The 24779-nt window shown below is 53.2% G+C and overlaps 1 protein-coding gene across 1 annotated transcript in view; it reads left to right on the top strand.

Annotated features, from left to right (window-relative positions):
• Positions 1-18351, top strand: part of TRIM28 (tripartite motif containing 28) — a 51063-nt gene extending 32712 nt beyond the window's left edge. The window contains exons 6-18 of the mRNA XM_074937107.1: positions 473-587; positions 1118-1264; positions 3132-3246; positions 4141-4532; positions 4669-4815; positions 13430-13466; positions 13944-13977; positions 14173-14386; positions 14567-14868; positions 15071-15191; positions 15492-15566; positions 15884-16018; positions 17150-18351. Coding sequence (XP_074793208.1) covers positions 473-587; positions 1118-1264; positions 3132-3246; positions 4141-4532; positions 4669-4815; positions 13430-13466; positions 13944-13977; positions 14173-14386; positions 14567-14868; positions 15071-15191; positions 15492-15566; positions 15884-16018; positions 17150-17371 — 2056 coding nt within the window. The 3' untranslated portion in view covers positions 17372-18351. The remainder of the gene's footprint in view (positions 1-472; positions 588-1117; positions 1265-3131; positions 3247-4140; positions 4533-4668; positions 4816-13429; positions 13467-13943; positions 13978-14172; positions 14387-14566; positions 14869-15070; positions 15192-15491; positions 15567-15883; positions 16019-17149) is intronic.
• The last annotated feature ends 6428 nt before the right edge of the window (positions 18352-24779 follow it).

Below are 24779 nucleotides of genomic sequence, written 5' to 3'. Positions count from 1 at the left end.
GCAGGACGGCATTGAGATCTTTTCTTTGAGTGCTGGTCCCTATGTGTTCCACTGTGGGTACGCATGTGCCTAAGACCAGAGTATGTTTGCCACCAGTGTCCATGCCTGCGTCGCCGAACAGACTCCTGTTGGCTTTCTGTATTCCCCATGAGCCAAAGAGGGGGTCCGAACTGGCAGGCACGGTCAAGACAGAGGCCTCCAGGGCTGCTGTTAGCTGAGGAGGAAGCAGTTGGGGTTGGCAGAAGTTTGGGCTTGGGCCAAGGCCCATGTCAGAAGCACTCCTGCCTTAGCAACAGCTGCACGGGATCACATCTGTGTCTAACCAGCCCAAGGGATGGGACAGGGGAGCTGTGCTATTGCAGAACCTCTCCCAGCCTCGCGCCTTGGCTGGCTGAGATGCAGAAAGCCCTGGGGAGGGCAGTGGGTGTGGGTGTTTGGTATACTCAGCATGTGGCTCTGGCTGGCTACGCAGGATCCGGCAGGTGACGGATGTGCAGAAGCGGGTGCAGGTGGATGTGAAGATGGCCATCCTGCAAATCATGAAGGAGCTCAACAAACGGGGCAAGGTGCTGGTCAATGACGCACAGGTGAGTGCATATTGTGGGGGGGCCCTCCCAACCCACCTGTGGAGCAAACCACTGACTTGCCCTCCTACTGTCCTGGCAGGAGCCTTGAAAACAGATGTGCAAGGAATTCCTCTGAGCACATGTGGATCTTAGCACTGAAACCTGCTGTCTCCCTACTCCTAGGGAGTAAGGGAGCTGTCCCCCTTGGCTTCCCCTATTGTGGCTCCATCTCCGCTCTTAAACAGTCCTTTGGAGGAACGCTTCCCGTGTGCCAGCCCCCAAGGTATCTGACTCTTGCCCTCTGGCCCACCCCATGAGCTGTGCCATGCGCATCCAGCTGAGAAGTTTCCAAGCAGGAGTCTGTCCTGCACTGGCACCAATCCCTACTCAGTTCACAGCCGTGCATATCATTCGTTAAAATATTAGGCAGTTCCCACTTGTCCACACAGTCTGCACTGCAGCGGGGCATGTGGCAGCATCTGGCGGGGCGGGGGGAAGGGCAGGTCTCTGTGCAGTTACTGATGGGGTGCTGGCACCTGGCTGTGTTGCAGAAAGTGACCGAGGGGCAGCAGGAGAAGCTGGAGCGCCAGCACTGGGCCATGACCAAGTTGCAGCGCCATCAGGAGCACATCCTGCGTTTCGCCTCCTGGGCCCTGGAGAGTGACAACAACACTGCCCTGCTGCTTTCCAAGAAACTGGTGAGTGACTAGCTGGGTAGGGGGTGCAGCACAATGGGGCCCATCTAGTGCCAGGTCACAGACCCTGATCTCTGGCTCAGCTATACTTGCTGCAGGGTGCTCTCCAGGCTCGGTTCTGCTGGAGATCTTCTCTCCACTTGGCTTTCTGAAAGGGGTGAGGCTCTTGCAGGTGTCGGGCAACATGTCACAGCTCAGGGTCACTGCACCTGCATTCCTCCTCCGTGGTCCAGCGGGGACACTCACTCCAGGCTCCACAGCTGTCTACTCTTTTGGGCGAAGACCCATGTCTCTCCTCCTGCCCGGGATATTGCTAGGCTGCACAGCCAGCCTACACTGTAAATCGCCCTGGCAAGTCAAATGCCCTAAACAGGCCAATGCCTGCACTTTTATCCTCGGTGTGGTTGTCCCTGGTTCGTTAGCACTCAGCTCTGAGGAAGCAGTTATTCCTAAGGTGAAGGCATTGTAGAAAACATGTGAAAGTAATACAAAAACCTGCAGGTGTGCTGATTAAGCTTAGTAGAGATCATCTGGGAAGGGTGCTTGCTGGTGATCAGTCCTTCGAACCCCAGCAAAGGGGTTTTTCTGGGGTTACAAGTTCATAACCATTTCTGCTGAGATTCTCTGAGCAGACAATCAGTAGACTTGTACTTTCCTCAGGGCATAGCTAGATAAGTTGTCAGGGTGATTAAAGCACTGGAATAAATTGCCTAGGGAGGTTGTGGAATCTCCATCATTGGAGATTTTTAAGAGCAGGTTAGACAAACCCATGTCAGGGGTGCTCTAGGATAGATAATATTTAATCCTGCCATGAGTGCAGGGGACTGGACTAGATGACCTCTCGCCCCTTCCAGCCCTATGATTCTAAGTTCATGTAGAATAGGTCCATCAATGACTATTAGCCAAGATGGTCAGGGACACAACCCCATGCACTGGGTGCCCCTAGTCTCCGATTGCCGGAAACTGGGACTGGATGATAGTAGATGATCACTCATTAATTGCCTGTTCTGTTCATTCTGGATCACTGGCAGAAGGCAGGATACTGGGCTAGATGGACCCTTGATCTGGCCCCTCTTTTGTTCAGAAGACTGGGTATTTGCATAACTGCAGGAGGGGGATTTACATTAAGAGCCCTTTTGAAGCTCATGACTAAGGCTAAGATTGTGTCAGAGGTCATGGAAGGCATGGAAACTGGGACTTACAGAAACCTGACATTTTCTGCTTCAGCTGCTGGGGCAGTGGCCCTGGAGCTCCCGGCTGCGGGGGTGGCTGTTTTGGGTGCTTCTGTTTAAATGCACCCTAGCCTGTCAGTCTTCTGTCAGTGCTTGGATTAAGTGAGTAACCCATCCTCTCCCCAGCACAGAGCTGATAGTTGATGCAGTTCTGAGCCAGGTCAGACCAAGCAGAGCTGTTACTTGTGGTGTTGGCAGGGGTGGGGGTGGCATTAATTGCTCTTTTTTTGACTCCTACGGGAGGAAACATCCCTATCTGACCCATTCACCGAGAACACAATCGCTGGCCAGTCTGTAAACATACACACAACATTCACAAAACAAACACCATTGAAGCTTCCCTGTTTCCATAGCACTGTCTCATTGGTGCACCAACCTGTGACTATGAGTGGGAGCCTGGGACGAGCATTGTGCCACCCCCCCCCCCCCCCCCCCCAGAAGCTTGCGAGGGTGGATTCTACTGCATGGAGATCCAGAGTCCAGTTGCTTTGAGGTGTCTGGGTTTCCTGGCCACACCAGGGTTACATGGGAGGGGAGGACAGGATGAGTGGATCCAGGTTCCTGGGTTTCAGCAGCATCGTTACCCTGGGTGTGACCGTCTGTTCCTCTCCTTCTCCCCTCCCCCCCCCCCCCCAAAGATCTACTTCCAGCTGCATCGTGCCCTCAAGATGATCGTAGACCCCGTGGAGCCCCAAGGGGACATGAAGTTCCAGTGGGATCTTAACGCCTGGACCAAGAGTGCGGAGACCTTCGGTGAGCTGTGGGGCTGGGGGTGTCTGGGAGAGTCACTGGCTTTGAGAAGATGCGGGTATGTGTCGTGGAGGGAAGGGGATTGCAGAGATCCCAGACAATGTTGGCCTCTGTATTCCTCCCCCGTGCTGCATGGGGCATAAGAGTCATATGCTGTCTGTGCTGGGAGCCCAGTGTTCTGGCTGTCCCTCCTCCCCAGGGGCTGGGTCTTGACCAGTGAGTGGCTTGTGGCAGGACAGTAGGGGACCACTCTGTACACAGGTCACAAGCCTAGTGACATGAGCCTTCCTGTCCCATAATGTCAGAGCCAGGGATGGTGCAGAAGTGGCTGGCTGACTGCAGATGTCAGGGAGGTGTCACTGCACCTGGGTAGCCTGACATCCGGGTTCAGCCAACACCCAGGTACTGCCCTCGCTTTGCCAACCAAATGACCCCTGCCTTGTTGGGCACAGCTGAGTGGATCCTGTGTGGAGGGGAGTCAGGCTCCTTGTAGCTGGACTGCAGGGCCCAGTCCTGCAGCTGCTTTCTGAGCATTGGGATCTACCTGAAATCTGCACTCCCCCCCCCCACTGTCCCCAGCAGGACCAACCAAGGGTGGGGAGTGCTGTAGTGGGATGTGGGCATTAAGCCAGTGCACAGGGCACCCCACTGTGCCATGGGAGCAGATCCCAAATGGCCAGCCTGCCTCAGCAACTCCTTGTGCCATCTGTATTTCCAGGAGCTGTCATGGGACACACCCTGCTTGTTGTAGTTTAGACGTATGTGGCTGGGGGCTGGGACTGGGTACGCAAAGGGCTGTGGAAACCCAGGGATGGACCTAACTCAGGCCTGGGTTCCCTGTTCCCTTATCAGGTGCTTCTGTTTAAATGCACCCTAACATGCCCATCCTCTCTCCAGGAACAATTGTCTCAGAGCGGAGCGGCACCCTGCAGGCCGCAGCCCCCAACGCGCAGATCCAGCGTGCCAACGCCACCGGCCCGGCGGCGGCAGGAGGAGGGGTGAAACAGGTCTCCGGCACTCCCCAGGTACTGGCTCCTCTTACGAATGTCCCTCCCATGGTCCCGAACCGGCCCGAGGCTGCTGTCTCCCAGAGCCAGCCTCCGCCTCTGCAGCCGCCAGTGCAGCCCACCCGGATCCTCACGGCCCCCGTGGTTAAGAGTGGTGCCGGCAGCACCTACGTACAGCCCATGCAGCTCCAGTTGGTGCAGCCCCGTGGTCTCCTACAGATGAACGGCCAGCAGCAAGTCATGGGCCAGCTGGTACTCCTGCCTCAGGTCAATGGGACTCAGGTGGGTGCCATGCTCCGGCGGCTACCTGGCAGATGGTGGGGGAGCCTCTCTCCGATGGTAGCAGCAGTGGGGTGGCCCATGCACCAGGCTCCGCCCTTTCCATGGGGGTAACAGGCACTTCTCCCTCTCCCTGTAGGGCGTGCAACAAGTCTCGGTGCAGTCCACCGTCGTCAGCAAGGGACAGCTGGCCCCAGGAGCCCTGCTGCAGCCGATGGTCTCTCCCAACAGCCAGGCAGACTGCTTCATCAGTGAGGGTAGCGCCCCAGCATCCTCCACTGTGCAGGTGAGCAGGGCCAGGAGAAGCCAGACCGGCACAGCAAGGGGTGTGCCAGGGCCTGGTGCCTACCTGGTGTCGTCACTGTGCAGGCTTGTGCTAAGCACATTCCAACCCCCCAAGGTTCTTGGAGGGTGTCTAGACGGTAAACCCCGTAACTGGCCCGTGCCAGCCAGCTTGGGCTGCAGGGCTGTTTCATTGCTGTGTAGACTTTCAGGTTTGGGCTGGAGCCTAGGTTCTAGAACCTTGTGGATTGGGAGGGTCCCAAAGCTCAGGCTCCAGTCCAAGCCTGCACATCTACACTGCAAGAAACAGCCCTGAGAGCCCAAGTCTGCTGGCCCTGGCCAGCTGTGGGTTTTTCCTGTCTGTGTAGACATACCCAGAGGGTTCCCCTTTGGTGTTCTGCCCCCTGTCTATGGAACACTCACAGAATTCCTGGATCCTCTATTCCCAAAGGCACAGTACACCACAACTTACTGGTTCCACCTTCGAAGGCAGCTCCGCTTAACACACAGCAACTAAATTTGTGCTTTAGAGAAAGCAAGTACCAGTTCATTTAACACAAGTGATTCAAATGCTAGAGAACTGTGGAAAATGAAGGGTTACATATGAAGTTAAGTCACAAAACACATTCTGGGGCCTAAACTTAACTAACAAGATGAAGTTTATTAGACAGGAGGGTCTCTCACCCAAGTTCTTCTCCCAGTATTTAACAGCTTGGTGCTGTGATCTTTGTTTTCCCAGAAGCTGGCAGTGGGCTTGCGTACTTCCTAGGTGAAGAATGCAAAGTGAGTCTTTTGGTACAAAAATCCATTGTCCTCCCTTGCAAACAGGGTAACCCCAGCTGCTTGTATTTTCCTGTCTAAAATCTCTCCCCAGGTTTGCAGTCATTAACATTTTGCTCAGATGGTAAATAAGCATTCATTGTGAAGTGTGGAACAGTTAACTTATGTGTAGGCAGATGGAGAGAGACATTTTCAGCTTATTAACTTAGACCTTAAGACCATAATTTTACTTGTGGGGAAAATGTGCACCAAAAAATTAAGATTATGCACACAATCTTTGAAAAGTCTGCAAAATTCTGCATATTTTGTCAAAATAACACAATATAATCATACCAGTTACAATTATTTTGGTAATTTATTTCAAAATATCCGAGCGAGTATGTCTGTAATACAGACAAAGATTCAGGAAATGTTTTTTGACAAATAGATTCCTTACCAGGCATATTAATACAGAATTTTATGTAATTCATTTAAATTACAATACAGAACTTTGAGCAGTGTCCCTGTGGATGCTCCACTTTAGGTGTTTGTGCACCCCTGTGCTTCTAGTCAGAAATTTGTAGAGGACTATTCCTTCTTTGTGAACAGCTTCTCTGACTTGGCTGGTTCTCCCTGTTTTAAATGCTGTCTGACCTGTCGATTGTCAATACCTGTCTCAGATGGTCACTCGCAGTGTGTCCGTTGTCTGGGAGAGAGACACATTGTACAGAAGTGCCACCACTGCAGAAAGCTGACAGTGAGAACTAGAAAAGCTAGGGATCTCCAATTAAAACTTACGGTGCTGGAGAAATCCCTTCGACTTGCTTCTCATCCTGAGCACAGGACCCCTCCCTGCCAGCACTCACCTGCGGTGGCATCAGACATGGGATCCTCTTTCAAAACAGCTGCTGAGGACCCAGTCCCGCAGAAAGCCACAAAAAAGTGGTTTCACTCATCGCCTCAGCAAAGGCCATCTCCGACCTCCAAATCTGCCCTGGTACCAGCAGCACCAAGAGCCACGGAGCAGCGCGATGGCGCCACCTGCTGCACCAATACATTTCAGCAGGTCTGCAGCACTGGCTGCAATCACAATGATTTCTAATCAAAGCCTGCTTCCTCCGTCAGCACCAAGCTTGCCCATGCTGGAGACGTTTTAGTCAGGGAGACCTCTTCACATCACGTCCACCCAAGGAGCGCCTCTCTTCGGTACTGGCGTTACCCCCCCCCCCCCCCCAGCTCTTGAGGAGGAAGCAGAAGCAATTGAAGAGCCACCACAGTGTGGCGCCATCCTATCCACCCACATCTCCTCTTTGTCTCTTGACGCAACAGTACTGCTGCCTCCTCCCACATCAGGCGATGACATTAAATCCTTCCAGGAATTATTTAAATGAGTGGCTGACTCCCTCAACATTTCCTTGGCAGGCACAGCATAAGCTGGCAGATATTCTCCATACCTCTCCTACTGCCAAGATTGCACTACCCATCAATGCTGCCATCATGGACCTTGGCAAAAATGGTCTGGCAGACACCAGCTACAGCTCCACCTTCTTGTAAAAGATCAGACAAGAAGTACTATGTCCCAGCTAAGGGAGCCAAGTTTTTGTTCACCCCTGCTTCCTCCACCCCTTATTGATTGGTGATAGAGGCAGTTAATCAAAGGGGAGAGCAACATCTGGCTAGGACCACCCTTTATGATAAAGATTGGAAGCGTCTAGACCTCTTTGGCAGAAAGGCCTGTTCCTCGGCGACCCTCCAGTTTCACAGAGTCAAACCATTCTGCATTGCTGGCCATGTACACACAACATTTTTTGCACAAATGACCATTTTTATTGAACATCTTCCAACAGATAAAGAACAGTATAAAGCTAACCTAACAGAAGTCTCCCTCATTGCCAGAATGGCCTTACAGGCGTCCCTGGACTCCGCTGACATGGTGGCCCGCTCCATCGCCACCTCCATAGTCATGCAGAGGGTGTCCTGGCTCCACCTTTCAGGCTTCCCCAAGGAAATTCAGGTGGCAGTAGAGGACTTAACCTTTCCGAGGTCAAAAACTGTTCACAGAAGGCACAGATGCATCCTTACACTCTCAGGATTCCTGTGCCACATTGAAAACCCTAGGAATAGATGCCCCTGTGAACAAAAAGAAACAGGGCAGATTTTATACCCAATGCTTCTGCACTGCCCCGTATGCCCAACCTCAGAGACATTATGCCAGCACCACAAACAACGTTAGACGAGATGCTGACAAGCCCCAGAGCAGTCAGCGATGTCTCAACCATCCACATCCAGACAAGCATCTTGACGTATTGGTCAACTGCACGAGAGCCCCACATACTCCACTGCCAAAGTCCCTCATAATCTCCTGCCCATTTGGGGACCACCCAACACCCTTCTACCCTTCTGGGCAACCATTACATCAGACAGTTGGGTTCTGGAAACTATATGCAAGGGCTATTCTATCCCTTTTACCTCTATCCCACCTACCCACCCCCTTCAGGGACCCATCTCACGAGCACCTGTTAAAGCAGGAGGTAAACGACCTCCTGCAGCTAGGTGCTGTAGGACCTGTACTTGTCAAGCACCGGGGGAGCAGGTTACATTCACACTTTCTCACCCAGAAGAAAACCGGTGGATGGAGGCCATCTTGGATTTGTGCAAGCTAAACAATTTGTCAGAACACAGTGCTTCAAGAAGATAACCCTAGCAACCATAATTCCAGCATTGGAGAAAGGAGATTGGCTGTCGGCCCTTGACCTACAAGATGCCTATTTTCCCCTCACTATTCATCTGGTGCACAGAATTTTCCTCCAATTCACGCTTGGGAACCTCCACTACCAGTACAGAGTGCTCCCATTCAGATTATCCACAGGCCCATGGGTATTCTCCAAGGTCCTCGCTGTCTTTGCAGATGGTGTGATATTTCCCTACTGAGACTGCTTCCTAAAAGCTTCCACATACCAAGCTGCAGTCAATGTCCTTCACATCACAACCCTGTTTGTAAATTTAGGATTACAAATAAACATTCAGAAATCTACCCTAATTTGAACCCAACAGTTGGACTTTGTAGGCACTCACCTAGACTGCACCACAACATCAGCACGACTGCCTCAACAATGCTTTGTTGCCCTAACGAACCTTATTACAATGGTAAAAAACAGTCCACAAACATCCTCCAGAATGTGCCTACAACTCCTAGGGCACGTGCCGGGCCACCACGTTTGTTGTGAAGCATGCCAGGCTTCGTATGAGGTCTACAAACCTGGCTTCTTACTGTCTAAACTCCCCCACAAGCACTCCATACACAGACTGACAGTGCTCAGCAAGGTAAAAGACTCACTCACATGGTGGACAAAACGAACATTTGTATAGATGTTCTGTTCCAATGACACACCCCATTGGTAATGATCACCACGGACGCCTCCCTCGTGGGATGGGGGAGCACTCTTGTCCAAGAATACTATCCAAGGCCGGTGATCCCTTGCGGAATCCACCCTCCACATACATTTATTGGAATTCAAGGTGTCTTGAAATGCTTGCTGCCACTGATGCGCAACAAGACCGTCCAGATCCTCATGGACAACTTGGCCACTGTGTTCTACATAAATCGCCAAGGCAGGGCCCAGTCTTACCCGCTTGGCGCAGAAGCATTTCACCTTTGGGAATGGTGCATCTCCAACAACATAGATCTCATTGCAGCCTACTTACCAAGAAGCCAGAATGTCACAGCAGACAACCTAAGCAGACACTTCTCGCAAATACACAAATGGGAACTGGCCCCAGGAATCCTGAAAAGTGTATTCCTCCTATGGGGTTTTCCCTCAATAGACCACCTTGCAACATATTACAATGCCAAATGGCCACAGTACTGCTCCCGGGCAGGACATGGACACAGTTCCCTGAGGGATGCCTTCGTCATGAAATGGGAAGCCCCCTTGATGTATGCCTTCCCCCCACAACTCTGCTATTGAGCCACATACTTCTCAAGATAAAGGACAAATCCAGACTAATCCTAACTGCACCAACTGGCGCCACAAACGTGATTCCCATACCTGAATCAGATGGCCACAAGACTCATTGACCCTTCCCCCTTGTGCCTCACCTGCTGACACAGGACATGGGATGCCTCCGCCACCCCAATATTCAGATTCTCCATCTCAAGTTGTGGCTAATTCATGGATGACAAACCAGGGAAATACAGGATATCTTACTGAACAGCTGATGACTCTCTACACGGAAAACATACGGGCACAAGTGGAAACGTATGTCCCTGCACAATAGGGAAAAACAAGTTTCCCCACAATCAGCACTACTACCCACAATATCGAATACATGCTGATGCTTTCCATTAGTTCACTCAGGCCTTTGTCTCAACTAAAAGGAAAAGTGTATCTAAGCTACGCAATTTTGAGTTACGTGAATAGCATAACTTAAATGGACGTAGCTTAGATCTACTTACTGAGGGGTCCACACTACGCAACATCAACGGGAGACGCTCTCCTGTCAACTCCCCTTACTCTTCTTGATCCGGTGGAATACTGGAGAGTGATTGCCGATCAATTTAGTGGGTCTTCACTAGACCCGCTAAATCGACCACCAATGCATCGATCGCCGCAGCATCAATCCTCCGGTAAGTGTAGACAAGGCCTCAGAGTGCACTTATTTGCCATTACCACTTACCACTCTCTTAAAACAGATGAACTCACTGTCTTTGCCCACCCTCTAACTAAACGCTTTCTCAAAGGCATACAGAATACTTAGCCCACACTAAGATTTCCCCCGTCCCTCCATGTGGGACCTAAACTGTGTGTTCCATACTCTCATGGGCAAACCCTTCGAGCCACTAGCTAATTGTTCACTGTTACACTTATCCATGAAGGTCGTCTTACTAGTGGCAATCACGTTGGCAAGAAGGGTGGGAGAGCTGGGTGCCCTAATGGTAAACCCACCCATACCATATTCCTCACAGACAAGGTAATCTTAGGTCCACATCTATAATTTATATCAAGGTTGCCACCTTGTTTCGTCTCGACCAACCCATCTACTTATCTGTATTCTTCCCAAAGCCGCACGCCGACAACAGGGAAGTGTTCCTTCACACGCTGGATGTTCGTAGAGCGCTTGCGTTTTATATAGAAAGAACAGACATTCAGAAAATCATCCCAATTTATATCCACAACAGAACGTTCCCAAGGCCAAACCGTTTCCAGACAGCGACTCTTGGATTTCTGACTGTATCAGATTATCCTATCAAAAACACGATCTGGAACCTCCTTCCGGACTTCACGCGCACACTCTCTACCAGAGCTATATCCACATCAATAGCTTTTCTCAAAGACATACCTATCATTGACATTTGTAAAGCAGCTACCTGGGCATCAGTCCCAGAACATTTACCAAACGTTACGCTTTAGAGCAACATTCACCTGCTGATGCTCGCTTTAACATTCAGTAACTCTGAAGCCCCTCCCCTCCAAAGAGGGGCACCGCTCTACGTCACCTAAAGTGGAAGTCTCACAGGGACGCTCCTCGAAGAAGAAAAGGTTACTCACCTTGTGCAGTAACTGAGGTTCTTCAAGATTGTTGTTCTTGTGGGTGCTCCACTACCCTTCTCCTCCCCTGTGCGTTTTGAGTTTCTCTTCAATCCTCTCGGGTAGAGAAGGAACTGGGGGGTGGGTGGCTGTGCGTGCGGGGTAGCTGTTCTGAGCGGTGTGAGATGGCGGCTGCGTGTACACGGCCTACCGGGACACTGCTGCTACAAATCTCCGACTAGAAGTCCAGGGGCGCACAAACACCTAAAGTGGAGCACCCACAGGGACAGCCATCTCGAACCTCAATTACTGCACAAGGTGAGTAACCTCTTCCTGCACCTGTCAGAAGCAGTGTAAGGGCTTGGGGGGGCAGGGGTGACAGGAGCTGAGAGAGGGAAGGAGCCTAGGAGTGAACCTGGAAGGTGTTGGGGGTGGGTGGGAGGTTTTTCTTGTGGGAAGAAGGGGGATTGTTAGGGTGTTGGGAGACCTCCCCCAGGCAGTCCCTGGTTGACCCAAGCCTCTCCCATTGTCAGGCACGTCTGCCCCTGTCCCTGTACCCCTCTTCCCCATGGGTCTCTGCAGCCCTCATCCCCAGGCTCAACGCTGTCACCCCACTAACTCCTGAGACCATGCTCCCGTCTGTCCCCCCCACTATCCATTCTGAACCCCAGTCTGACACCCCCAAGCAGCCCTGTCTTGCCCACTCTGTCCTAAACTGGCTTCATGGGCAGGGTGCTGGGATGAACTTTTACTGCTGGGGAATTCTGCGGCGCTGGGCATAGAATTTTGTATTTTCCCGCATAAAATTTTTTGCCTAAGGGCTGCAGTTCTGCCTTTTGCTCACCAGAGGCCACTGTAGTGTTAGTACAGCTGGCATGAATGCACTGGCTGGTCTGGCGCCACATCGGCCTCTGATGGGCAAAAGGTGGAACTGCAGCACTTAGGCAAAAAATTTTAGGTGGGAAAATCACAATTATGCAAGACACATTAATTCTGTGCATCCTCAGATGTGCATAATTTCCCACAGGGAGTAATTTCAGTCTACAGACAACTCTTCACATGTGCATATAGCTATCATCTCATTTAAGATGAGACAAGATGATAGAGATAATCTCTTGTCCAATAAACAACGCTGCTTGTAAGCTGGTCTGTTTCTCTAACAAGTTTGTCCAATCAGATATGACCTCACCCAGCTTGAGTTTCTGATATCCTGGGACACCAACACTGCTATAGCAGCACTGCATACGACAAGTTGAGCACTGGGAGACAGGCTCCCAGTATTAACCTGACATGACTCTGGCAAGATAGTGTATAGATACCAGACCCAGGAGATTCCTGTAACTTGTCCACTCCCTGTGGGGTGCTGAAGATGGGTATATGCCAGTACCCAGGGTTGTGTGGCCCCTTGGCACTACTTGTCAAGAGTGAGGGAGTTTTCTGTGCTTGCTATAGATCACGCCCTGTAACCACTAGCCTTTGGTAACCTACTGCTATCCAGATAGCGATGGGCTCACACCAACTCCCAGACGCTGGGCATGTTCAGCCCTTTATCCACTGAACACTCATCAAATCACCAGGCCTGCTAGTACCATCCACCAGCTTGTAAGATGCAGCTCTCAGGGCCAGCCCTTTGTTTACCATCATGGCATGTAGGCCGGGTCTACACTACAGATCTGTATCCATATAACTACGTTACTCGGGTGTGAAAAATACACACAACTGAGTGATGTAGTTATACCAACCTAACCCCTCCATATCAACAGGGTGCTATGGGAGGGCTTCTGCTGTTGTAGCTACCCGCCTCTTGGAAGTGTCTTCTCTGCCTCCCAGAGATCACAAACTTTTGATGTACGCCTGTAGACAGGGGAAACCCTGGCAGCTGCTTGCTTCCTGTTTAGTTTCTCTTTGGAATTCTCACAAGCCTTCACTTGCATCCAGTCCAGACTGTTGTGAAATACACAATACTTAATTTACATTTAAACAGACAGCTAGATATACTACTTGACTGAGACAACCTGTTTGTCACTTTTTTCTGCAGACTGATATCTCCGTGCAGACTTCAGGAATATATTTTCAGCAGGCATTCATAGTACTTGTGCATTTGTTCACTGAGATATTGAGCACCAGTGCTGACACCATTTTTCATTTGAGACCTCAGATGCATGCACCAGACTCACACCACCCCTCTGCACCTCCTTGTCAGTTGGCATTAAGCGCCTCTGGGTAGAGGCGGGCCGGCAGCTGGGAATGGGGGGGATTGGGGGTCTCCCAGGGTGGGGGGGGGTCTGGTTGAGTTCCCCTTGACGTGTCCCCCTTTTCATTCCTTTGCAGCCCATGGACACCCAGGAGGAAGGCATTGGAGACCTGGGTAAGAGGCTCTGGGAAGCCCAGGGCCAGGGAGTGCTTGGGGGGGAGATGGGGGGAGCAGAGTATCACCCTGCCCTTGGATCTCCTGGCTGGCCCTAGAGCAAGGTGCTGGGGGCTCGTCAGAGGGTGTGGCATGGCATCGTGGGAGTAGCTCCCCCACAGGCAGCTGCCAGTCCTGTTGCCCTTCCAGTGGCCCACACCCTCCACAGGGATGCGGTTAAAGTGATGCTCATCAGGGCTGAGCATTGGAGAAACCCACCAGCCATCATTCTCTGCAGACTCAGGCAGGTGGCATGCTGCTGGAAGGCTGCCTTTCCACCCATGCCAGGGCTAGAAACAGGCTGCCTCTTCTGGATCCTTTGGGATTTCCCTTGGCAGCATGGCTGGATATGGGCATCCACCCCCCCGGGAGATGGGGGGGCACCAGGCTGGGGGGAGAGGCTGCCTGACTCATGTCTGGCTTTTCTCTCCTCAGCAGACAGCACTGAGGCCCACGTATCGGGAATGAAGAGGTAAGTCAGCTGAGTCCTTGCCCTGGTGTCTGGGGAAGGAGTGGGGTCCTTGTCATGACTGGGGGAGTGGGGCTGTATTTGTCAGCCTGCTGCATGCTGTCTGTCCCTCTTCCTGTGGATCCTCTGTTGCTGTGACCCGCTCCACCCAGGTGTGGGGCAGTGGTCATACCTGGAGCCCACTGTGCTGCATTGCAGGCCCAGGCCTTCGGACGGCAACGTCATGCGCAAGGTGCCGCGGGTGAGCCTGGAGCGGCTGGACCTGGACCTGACGGCCGACAGCCAGCCACCTGTCTTCAAGGTCTTCCCCGGCAACAGTAACGAGGACTACAACCTGATCGTCATTGAGCGTGGGGCCCAGCAGGCTGCTGCCCAGCCCCCCAGCACCACCCTGCCCGGAGCCATAGTCAAGGTAGGTGCTGCTTTGGGGTACCCGGTCGGCCTGCTCTAGGGGGCCAGGGTGGGGCAATGTCCTGGTGGGTGGTGCTGCGCTCCTGGCCATATGGACACCAGCCCTGGGGGTGTCCCTGTCCCACTGGGAGTGTGTGGCCGGGCTGCTGGGAGCTAACGCTAAACCCTGCTGTCCCCCCAGGAGGAGCAGATGGAGGCAGCGATCGACTATCCAGCAGAGGAGCCCAGAGACACCAAGCCCATTATCCTGCCCCAGGATGTCCTGGCCGCCGAGGGCTCCGTGTCCCGCCTCATCTCCCCCAGTGGCAGCATTGGCTCCAGTCTGGATGTGACGCCAGGCCAGAGCCAGGAGGGGGCGCTGGAGTCAGCCAATGCTGCCCACTGCAGAGTGTGCCGGAAGGCGGGCTCTGTTGTGATGTGTAACCAGTGTGAGCAGTGCTACCATTTGGACTGCCACCTCCCAGTGCTGCAGGAGATCCCCAGGTACCTATCCACTTCCCCAGCCCTGGAAGAGGAGTGAGGTCTAGTGGTTGGGGAAGGGAGGGGCTGGGAGCCAGGACTCCGGGGTTCTGTCCCCAGCTCTACTATTGATGTACTGAGAGAGCAGATGTCCTCTCGGAACTGGAGTCACCTGCTGTCTGGCTGGGAGTGTGGGGGGCAGTGCTCACTCTCATTTGTTCCCCAGTCAGGAGTGGAAGTGCCTGCTGTGCCAGGAACTGCCGGCGCCTGGTGAGGAGGACGGCACCAACTTCTCCACCTCGGAAGATGACGAGGGCCCCAATAAACTCTCCCCCTTGGAGCAGAGGGTTTGTGTGTCGGGCTGGGGTCCAAGTGACAGGGATTTGTTTGGGGAGAGTGTCTCTCCCTTCCTCAGAGCACCATGCAGGGTGCAGGCATATGGGCAGAGCGCTCATCCTCTGCTCTCTGAGCTGGCCAGCCCTGTGCTGTCTGTGGGGTCACATGGCTGGGCCAGGCCTTGCTCTTGTTTGATTCCATGGAGCCACAGCCAGGGTTGGGGTGCTGGGGGACATCTGGCCTGGCCTGAGTGGGAGGGGAGGTCATGGGGTCTCTGCTCCTAACTCTGCTGTGTCCCCCTCACCTGGCAGAAGTGTGAGCGTGTCCTTCTGGAGCTGCTGTGCCATGAGCCGTGTCGGCCTCTCCACCGGCTTTCGACCGCCACGGTGAGTCGGGGTGGGGGGCTGTGCTTGATTCACTGGGGGTTGGAGGGGCACTTGATGCTGTGTTTGGGTATGCTCACTTCATGAGGCATGTGGGAGGTGCTGAAGGTGAGGAGCTTCCCTTGATGCATGGGTTGTGGAGAACCCCAGGCATGAGGCAGTCTCACTAGTACTTGAGTGCTGGGACCCTGTTCTGGGGAGAAGGTTTCTGGCATGGAGGCTGGCGGGGAGAGGGTCCATGGGAGACAGGGTGGGGCTCAGGGAAGGCAGGGGCCTCTGGCTGGTGGGGCCAGGCCTGACCCCTGCCGTTTTTCCCCCAGGAGGGTCAGGACACCATCGACCTGACCCTGATCCGAGCCAAGCTGCAGGAGAAGCTCTCCCCACCCTACAGCTCCTCTGAGGAGTTTGCCCAGGATGTCTGGCGGATGATCAAGCAGTTCAACAAGCTGACGGAGGTGAGGGGTGACCTGGGACCCTCCTTCCCCTGTTGGCAGTGGGGGGAGAGGCATGTCCCTTCTCAGGCTGGGCCAGGGGGCAGGCAGGGGTACGCCCTGATCGTAAAGCATCGGGCAGGGTGGGTATGAGGTGCACCCCGGGGGTGGCCAGAGCTGGGCACCTTGCTACCACCTGTGCTTAGTGTGTACCTGAGTGTGGCTCAGCTCCCCAACTCCACAGGCCACCCCAGCTCTCCTCTCTCTGCCTATGTGGGCCCTGCTAGCTCTCTTCAGGCCAGTGTCCCCCTGAATACCCATGGTTCTCAGATCTGCCGCTGGCACCCCCAGCCAGCCACAGATCACCCTCCGGTTTGTTGCACACCACAAGGCTGCCAGGATCATGGACAGAGAAGGGCTTCAAATGAGAGCAGGTGAAAATGTTGGGAACAGTGTTTCCTAGTAGAGCCTGGACTCAACTAGTTCCTGTCCATTCTTATAAGAGCAAGTCTCTCCTCCAAAGTCCTTCGAGTGTATTACAGCCTGGCTTGGCTGTGATCTTCTGTTCATGCCCCCTGCAAGTGGGGAGTGAGGGTGCACTACAATCCTTCACCTTTACCCCGAAACGGCCTCCCTTCCTGCTGTTTTATTTCTTCCTGTAACTTTCCCCGTCTCCATTGGCTTTCAGCCCAGATGGTAGCTGGGCCTCAGCAGTGAAGCACGCGGCCAGCTGGTGGGCAGGAGAGAAGCAGCATCTCTCCTCTCCTACCTGAGGGGAGCATGTTCACCCCCTTCTGGTGACCTACCTTCACCCCCAAACCTTGAGTGCACAGTTTCCACCGTAGACACAACCCCATATATACATTTCACTGTGACCAGGGGCCAGCAGGCTGCTGGGGCTACTGCCTCTTGGTAGAGACCCCACCCATGGGTGAATTGTTGTGCCTGTGCCCCAGGGGATCCTGTCAAACTCTGCTCTCTGCTAGTTAGCACTAGCCAGTTCCTGGGTCACAGTAGAGGAGTGTCCTGGTTCTGGGGGAGACTGGCCACAGGCCATTTTGGATAATGGGGGCCATATCCCAGATCTGGAGGTGATGGTGGGTGTCTCCAGCTGTGGTTCTTGACCCCCAGCCTCTCTGTGCTCCCCTCCACCAGGACAAGGAAGATGTCCAGTCCATCATCGGGCTGCAGCGCTTCTTTGAGGCCAAGTGGAGCGCCTCCTTCGGTGACCGGAAGTTCTCCTCTGCGCTGGTGGAGCCCATCCCGCTGGATGAGCAGCGGAGTGAGAGCGGCAGCAGCTTCACCCACCGCAGCTCCCCTGCCGGCTCCCTGGGCGAGGCCCCTGCTGCCTCGGCAGGCGCTGGGGAGGAGGAGTGAGGGGCTGGCCTGCATTGACCAGAGCAGCCGCCCGGCGTCCCACAGGCAATGACCAAAAGCGCCTGGGACTCGCCCATTGCCCCTGGTCGCATGGCGGCAGCGGGATGTCCTGCCCCCCACTCCAGTTGAAATTGTTTTGTTGATGGGGAGCCCTCTGCTCCCCATGCCCGTTCCTCTTTGCCACGAAGTCTTCACACACGGTTTGCATTGAGGGTCACACACACACCTCCTGCTCCGGCGCTGCCCTCTGCCTTGACTGCAGGTGGGCGGCGTGTGCAGAGGCTCCCCCATCTTTCCTCTTTCAGTCCAGGGTGGGTGGGGGGAGCTGTCTGCAGGCAGGGTCAGGCCAGGGTGTCTTGACTGGGTTTAGTGGAGCGCTAGGCATTGGGCCCTCATTCCTGCCCGCGCTGGGGACCTAGCCCAGCGCCAGGGCTCGCCTGCCCTGATTGTGGGGTCCTTGGCAGAGGTGCTGCTCTCTGCTGCCATGCGCATGGGATCTTGGGGCAATTGTAGGGGGGCTCTCTGGGCTCTGTGGGGGCAGGTGGCTCAGTGAGGAAAAGGCTGGCGGCGTTGGTTCCCAACAGTTTGTCCTGTTGGGAAGCTCCCTGGGTTTGCCCCCATGTTCATCTCAACATCCCCTGCACAAGCCTTTCCCTTCAAAGCTATTCCAAGCCACTGTCAGCGCTCTAGCTGTGTCCCTTCTCTCCTGTCCCCCTGCTTGCAATGCCGGTGTGCTCCCTCCCCTCACCCATGCCAGGGGAAGCTGCGGTTCAGTGGTTTTGTAACTGATGCCCGAGGCGGGGCCATTCCGACTCCTCTATTTGTCCTGCAGGGCAGCCGCTTTCTGGCCTGGTTCTTTGTCTCTCTCCAGCGTGCAACGGGATCCCAGGCTGGGCTTTGCTTGTATATTTTAGATGGCTTCTTTCATGTCCCCGATAACTGTTTGCAACCTGTGCGATGGAAACTTGTTTCTCTGAGAACGGAATAAATCTTGTTTTATGTACTGTTCTGCCTGATGCCTCATCCTTCCCGGGGCTGGCCCATGGCTTGTACATGCTCCCTGCTGACAAGGTACCATCCCCTGTCCTTTCCCCCAAGGGCTGTACCGCAAACAGAACACTTGTATTGCGGGTGTGCCCAGTGAGGCAGTGTGACCTAGTGCAGTGGCCCCCAAAATGTTGGTGTGTGCCCCCTAGGGGAGCATGGAGGAGCCTGGGCCAGCCCACATGGGGTGCAGAGGAGGGAGCCCCATCCAGCCCTCCTCTGCCCCAGCCCCTGGCTGTGGCTCCACTTTTTGTCCTGCCCCCGGCCTTGGGCCCCCAACAGTGGCTCTACTCCCAGTCCCACCCATAGCTGCAGCTCTACTCCTGGCCCCAACTGTGGCCCTGGCTCCCAACCATAGCTGGGGGAGGGGGGCAGTTGGTCTAGTGGTAGAATGGTGGGGCCTGTTCTTTACCTGCTGAGTGTCCAGCCCCCTGCCTCAGTTTCCCCAGCTGTGCAGTGAGGACCTTGGTCAAGTGCTCAGATTGGCTGCAAAGAACTAGTAATTGTTGGGTGCTCTGGGGCTGGAGTTGAGGCACCCAAATACCATTTTTAAACCCACTCCTCTGAAACACTTTCCCTCCCCCCCCCCCCACAAGTTGTGCAGCAGCTGAAACTGGTCCACAATATTCTGTTGAAACCGCTGTGGTTGTGAAGTGTCCAGAACTTCAGTCACCTCAGAACAGAAGTGTAGTGGAAAATGCCAACTGATCTACAACTCCCATCTGGGTCTGGGGGTGAGTGTCCCAGAGTCCAATCTTCTGCTGAAACAATTTGCTAAAAAAAAAGTCCTTGTGGCACCCTAGAGACTAACAAATTTATTCGGGCATAAGCTTTCGTGGGCTAGAACCCACTTCATCAGATACATGGAGTGGAAAATACAGGAGCACGTATGCAATGCCCCTCTGCCATGTACGTTGGCCAAACCGGACAGTCTCTACACAAAAGACTAAGTAGACACACATCTGACATCAGGAAATTCTTCAACAAAAAAACTTCAAAAACAGACCCAATGTGAAACTGCAGAACTGGAATTAATTTGCAAACTGGACACCATCAGATTAGGCCTGAATAAAGACACGGAGTGGTTGGGTCATTACAAAACCTAAACCTAATTTCCCCAGTACTAATTTCTCCCTGCTGTTACTCTCTCCTTCTTGTTAACTGTCTGTAATGGGCCACTCTCATTACCACTTCAAAAGTTGTTTTTCCTCCCTTGGTATCCTGCTGTTAATTGTCTAGTTAGACTGACCTCAATTTGGTAAGGCAACTCTCCTATTTTCATACCTGCTCTTGTATTTTCCACGCCATGCATCTGATGAAGTGGATTCTAGCCCACAAAAGCTTATGCCCAAATAAATTTGTTAGTCTTTAAGGTGCCACAAGGACTCCCCGTTGTCTTTGCTGATACAGACTAATGGCTACCACACTAAAACTTTCTCCATGGGAATTTTAGACATTGACAGAAATAGAGGGGAGGATTTTTTAATTTTGCAGCCAGCTCTGCCATAATGCAGTGTGTGAAGGATTGAAATCCCTCCTAAACAGGGTCGGTGTGCACACCAGCCATGGCCAAAGCTATGCTGTGTAAACAGGCCATGGTGCTGGGGAAGCATGCTGGCTCTAATCTGTTGAAATGTTTCAAACCCCTAAGCTGCTGCTGGACAGACCTTCCCAAAATGAGTAATTCTGTAGCAGGGAAAGAGTGAAATTAAGAGCGTGCTGGTGTAGAAATAGGTAACTTAGGGATTTTAGTTTTAGGAGTTACAGGTAGCAGAAAGGACAAATGCAGACAGGATTTTGAAGAGGATTTAAACTGGCTCCTCTTAAGAGCATGGTCCCCTGAATTCAATGATCCCCTCTGTGAATGTCTAAGTAGAGCTCTGGAGCGTCTGCCATGCTCCCCTCACCCTGGCATAGTTCTGGGTCTTGGGGCATGAATGATCCTGCCATGGGCCCCAATTTCCCCTTCACCACTTTCCCCCTCATAGCAGCTGTCTCTACTTTGCCTGCATCTACCCCTACCAGTTGCATGATACTCTGGTGTCAGGGTGGCTGATGGTACAATGGAGAGTGTAAATGTCTAGCTCCAATCTGTGCAGGTTTAATGGTGATTTCCTACAGCTGCCATAAGTGGGCTCAGTGGATGCCCCCTGCTGGTGATGGGAAAGGCAGGACACCATATTCATGCTTTAGGCCAGAACTTCAAATTGGGCTTTGGGGCTGTAATCAGCTGTACTGCAGTCCCCCACGACTTGGTGCTGTCTGTATAGCAAAGAACTGGAGCCTTCTCCAGAGAGCTTACAAGGGTGTGTATTGGTTCAGGCCTGCTGCTCCTGTCAGGCTCCCTGCTCTTCACCAGACCATGCGGTCTCTCCCTCCTGGCCAGAGTATTTCTAGGCTGCACAGTTACCGGGCTCCACTGTGAATTCCCCAGCAAGTCGGATGGCCTAACGGCCCAGTGCCTGCACTTTGTGTTTATAGCCTCTGAGGAGAAAGCAGTTAGCTACCGCCCAGCTCTTTCTAAGCAAATATATTTATTCTTAAGGTGAAAGCATTGCACAAAACATTTTAAACCAAAGAACCTACAACCGGACCTCTTACTAGAGATCAGCAAGGGCTCTGTCTGGGGTGGTCAGTCCCCCAACCCCCACCAGGGAGTTTTTCTGTGGTTACATGTTCATCCAGGCCTTGGCTTGGAACAAGCATCCTGCTGCATGGCTGGCTCCCTCTTTTACCCAGTGTGGCTCTCTGAGCCCCAGAGACCATTGTGATGGGTTCCCCCTAGGCTGCCACTTAAAACTGGGGTACCACTGAGCTCCCCCGACTCACCAGCCTTCTAGCGCACACACAGGTAGGGACACGCCCAGTTGCAGTTTCACACAGATGCTAAGATCAGCTCTGCGTGGGAGTGCTCAGCTAAGCAATTGGCCAGCGCTCAAGTGCACCCCTTCCATGGAGTGTAAACCCAAAATTGTATTGTCTTGTGGTGCACAGAGAACTACAGCGTAAGCATATGAAATTTTCCTCCTCCCTCAAGGTGGAGGAAGATATACACAGCTTTGTGCCCCAGTTATGAATTCTACAACCTGTTTGAGAAAACAAAAAGTTTAACAGCTACACAAGCTAGATTGTACATTGTAATAAAGGGATAGTAAACAAATCCAAGTCGATTACGGAGCAAATAAAACACGTAAACTAAGCTCAAGGTACTACAGAAAGCGATACACGTAGCAAATTCTCATCCTAAATGCTGTTTTAGGCAGATTGCAGATTCTTGGAAGCGAGCTGCTCTTGCTTGCAGCTTAAAACTCCACATATTTCTTTCACAGACCTGATGCCCTTCCAGCCTGGGCTCAGCTCTTTATCTTCTCCTCCCCCCAGTCTTTGTTTCTGATTTTTCCAGTCATCCTGGGTGGGGATTCAGTGAAGAATGATCCTGATTATGTCACTCCCCAGCCTTAAATAGGTTTTGCATGGGGCAGGAACCTTTTGTTTTCAAACTTAGTTCCCATGCCAGTCAATGGAAAAACACTGGTATTCCAATATGGATTCCAGTACCAGGGGACTTGATCACATGACCCTGCAACCATAACTGAAAAGTTTATTTGCAGCATCCACAGGAAGCTGAGAGATTAGCATCTTCAAAGACCTATTCTCCCAAATGGTCCATTGATGGTTCCCAGTTAGTCTGATTGCATTCTGTCTGGTGGGCGTTCCCCAAGTGCAAATGCTTGCAGTACAGATGTATAGTTAATATTCCTAACTTTAGATGCAAAAATGATACATGCGTATGAATAGGATAATCAAATCCAGCAACTCATAACCATTTCAATGATACCTCACATGACTCATCTTGCATAAAAGACATTGATTGACACAATCATATTATAATATTACTATGAAAAATACGGGAAGCAGTGTCACAACCATGAGTAGGTAATTAGCCAAACACTAGATTTCTCAGGGTAGAGCAATCTGGGATGTTTCCTTTGGCCACAGTGGGCTCCCCATGCTGCTGGCTGCACCCCCTGGTTGCCAGGGCTCTGTGGGGTGCTGGTGACAGAGATGTCTAGCTCAACAGGAAGGACCAGGGAGTCCTTTCTCCTTGCGCTTAGTCCCTGCCCCCAAAGAGCTGACCACCTGTCTCTTTGCTCTAGCCTAGCACAATGGGGTCTAGTGCCATGAGTGAGAGGAGGGGGCCTAGAACTACCATAATGGACCTGATACAGTAACTCCTCACTTAAAACATCATTCGGTTAATGTTTCATTGTTACGTTGCTGATCAATTAGGGAACAGGCTCATTTAAAGTTGCACCATGCTCCCTTATAACTTGTCAGGCAGCCGCCTGCTTTGTCCACTGCTTGCAGGAAGAGCAGCCTGTTGGAGCGAGCTGGTGGGGGCTTGGAACCAGGGTGGGCCGGCACCCCCCATATCAGCTCCCCTAAGATCTTCAAGTGATTGCTCATGTGTATTCCACAATAGGTGTGCGTGCTCGCCACGTGCACCACTGCGGGAAGTTTTTCCCCTAGCAGTACCCATAGGGGGGAGCCCCCCCAGGAGTGGCACCACCGTGGCGCGGTATAAGGAGGGGCTGTGCTCCCCCCACCCTCGGTTCCTTCTTGCTGTTAGTGAAGGTGAATCGGAACTGCTCTGCTCCAGCTTTGCTGTAGCTTCCCTCTTGGGCTTTGTTAGTTCATAGCTAGTAGTAGGTGTAGTTTTAGTTAGTGCACCCGGGTCGGGGCAGCCCCGTGCCCCAAGCTTTAAGTCGTGTGACACTTGCAAGCAGCTGATGCCAGTGAGTAATCCGCCCGCAGACTGTTTTCGCTGTCTGGGAGAGACCCATCTCAGCGATCGCTGCAAGATTTGCAGATCCTTCAAGCCTCGGACCAAAAGGGGCATTCGGCTCTGAGTCATTTTGATGGAGTCGGCCTTGACCCCGGCACCATTGCGCCGCTCCGAGTTGGCACCGAGCACCGCAGCGTCAGTGCGCGGCAACCCTTCGGTGCCCTCCACCAGCCGGCACTGCTCCCTGTCCACGGGACGCTCCAAGAAGGCTAAGAAGAAATAGTCTCCGCCAAGACACCAGAGCAAGACTAGGGGAGAGACTAGGCCCGCGTTGGGCAGTTCTAGGTCTCCATCGGCCTCCCAGCCTCTGACTCAAGTTGAGCGGAGTAGCCCGGCCCACTCCGAGCCTGCCTCCCCGGCCGGCCGGATGCCCTCCATGCTGGAGGCCCTGCAGGCGGCCTGGGACTTTATGTCTCTGCCGGTACCAGAGGCACCGCCACCGTTGGCTCCCTGGTCCAGAGGTAAGCCGCTGCTTGGATCCCCACAGTCGCCATCTGGACAGTACCGGTCACGGTCTAGGGAAGGTTCCTGATGCCATTCCCCGCTCAGCAACCACCCCGTGTACAGTTCGCGCCTGTCACTGTCAACCCCCACCAGGTTGTCTGGCTGAGTACCAACTGGCAGGGGTTCCAAGCATCACTCTGCCTCAAGGGACCATAGACCTCACGAGAAGAACATGTCCCGTCGACACCGGGACAGTCGGCACTGGAGGTTCTCATCTCCTAGAGGCTACTGTAGCCCATCGCGGTACTGGCATAGATACTGTCCCCTTCACTTGAGGTCCCCACCGCGGCACCGCTCCCTAGTGGTGGAGTTGGTCAACCACAGGGAGAGGCAAGGGCAACCAGCCCCTACTCCCAAAAATAAGGACACACGGAGGCTGGATCTATTTGGCAGAAAAGTTTATTCATCCTCCAATTTCCAATTAAGGGTGGCAAACCACCAGGCCCTCCTGGGGAGGTATGAGTTCAGTTTGTGGGGCTGTCTGCCCAAATTTGAGGACTCCCTCCAAGAGCATGACAAAAAGGAGTTCAGGGCTGTGGTGGAAGAGGGTACGGCTGCTGCCAGGGCAGCCCTTCAGGCAGCCTCCAATGCTGCAGATTCGGCTGCAAGGTCCATGGCCTCTGCAGTATCCATGAGGAGGGCATCGTAGCTCCTGCTGTCTGGGTTGTTCAGCGAGGCGCAGAACTCGTTACAGGACCTTCCGTCTGAGGGCAAGGCCCTGTTTGCGGAACAGACGGATGTGAAATTGCACAGCCTGAAAGATTCCCGTACAATGCTAAAGACCCTCGGCCTCTATGTCCCAGCCCTGGCCAGGACGAAGTTTTAGCCTCAGCAGGCTCCCACCAAAGTCACCCACTCCAAATATGAGCCCCCTTATAAAAAGTCAAGGGCCTATAAGAAACGCTTAGGAGCGGTGGAGGTGGTACCAGTGGAGTTCAGACAGAAGGGTTTCTACTCCCGCTACCTCCTTATCCCGAAGGCCAAAGGGGGGGCTCAGGACCATCCTGGACCTGC

This window comes from Natator depressus, chromosome 23 (genome assembly GCF_965152275.1).
Source record: "Natator depressus isolate rNatDep1 chromosome 23, rNatDep2.hap1, whole genome shotgun sequence".
Taxonomy (NCBI): Eukaryota; Metazoa; Chordata; order Testudines; family Cheloniidae; genus Natator; species Natator depressus.
The sequence above is the reverse complement of the archived record's forward strand: the minus strand, read 5'-3'. Positions and strand labels throughout refer to the sequence as shown.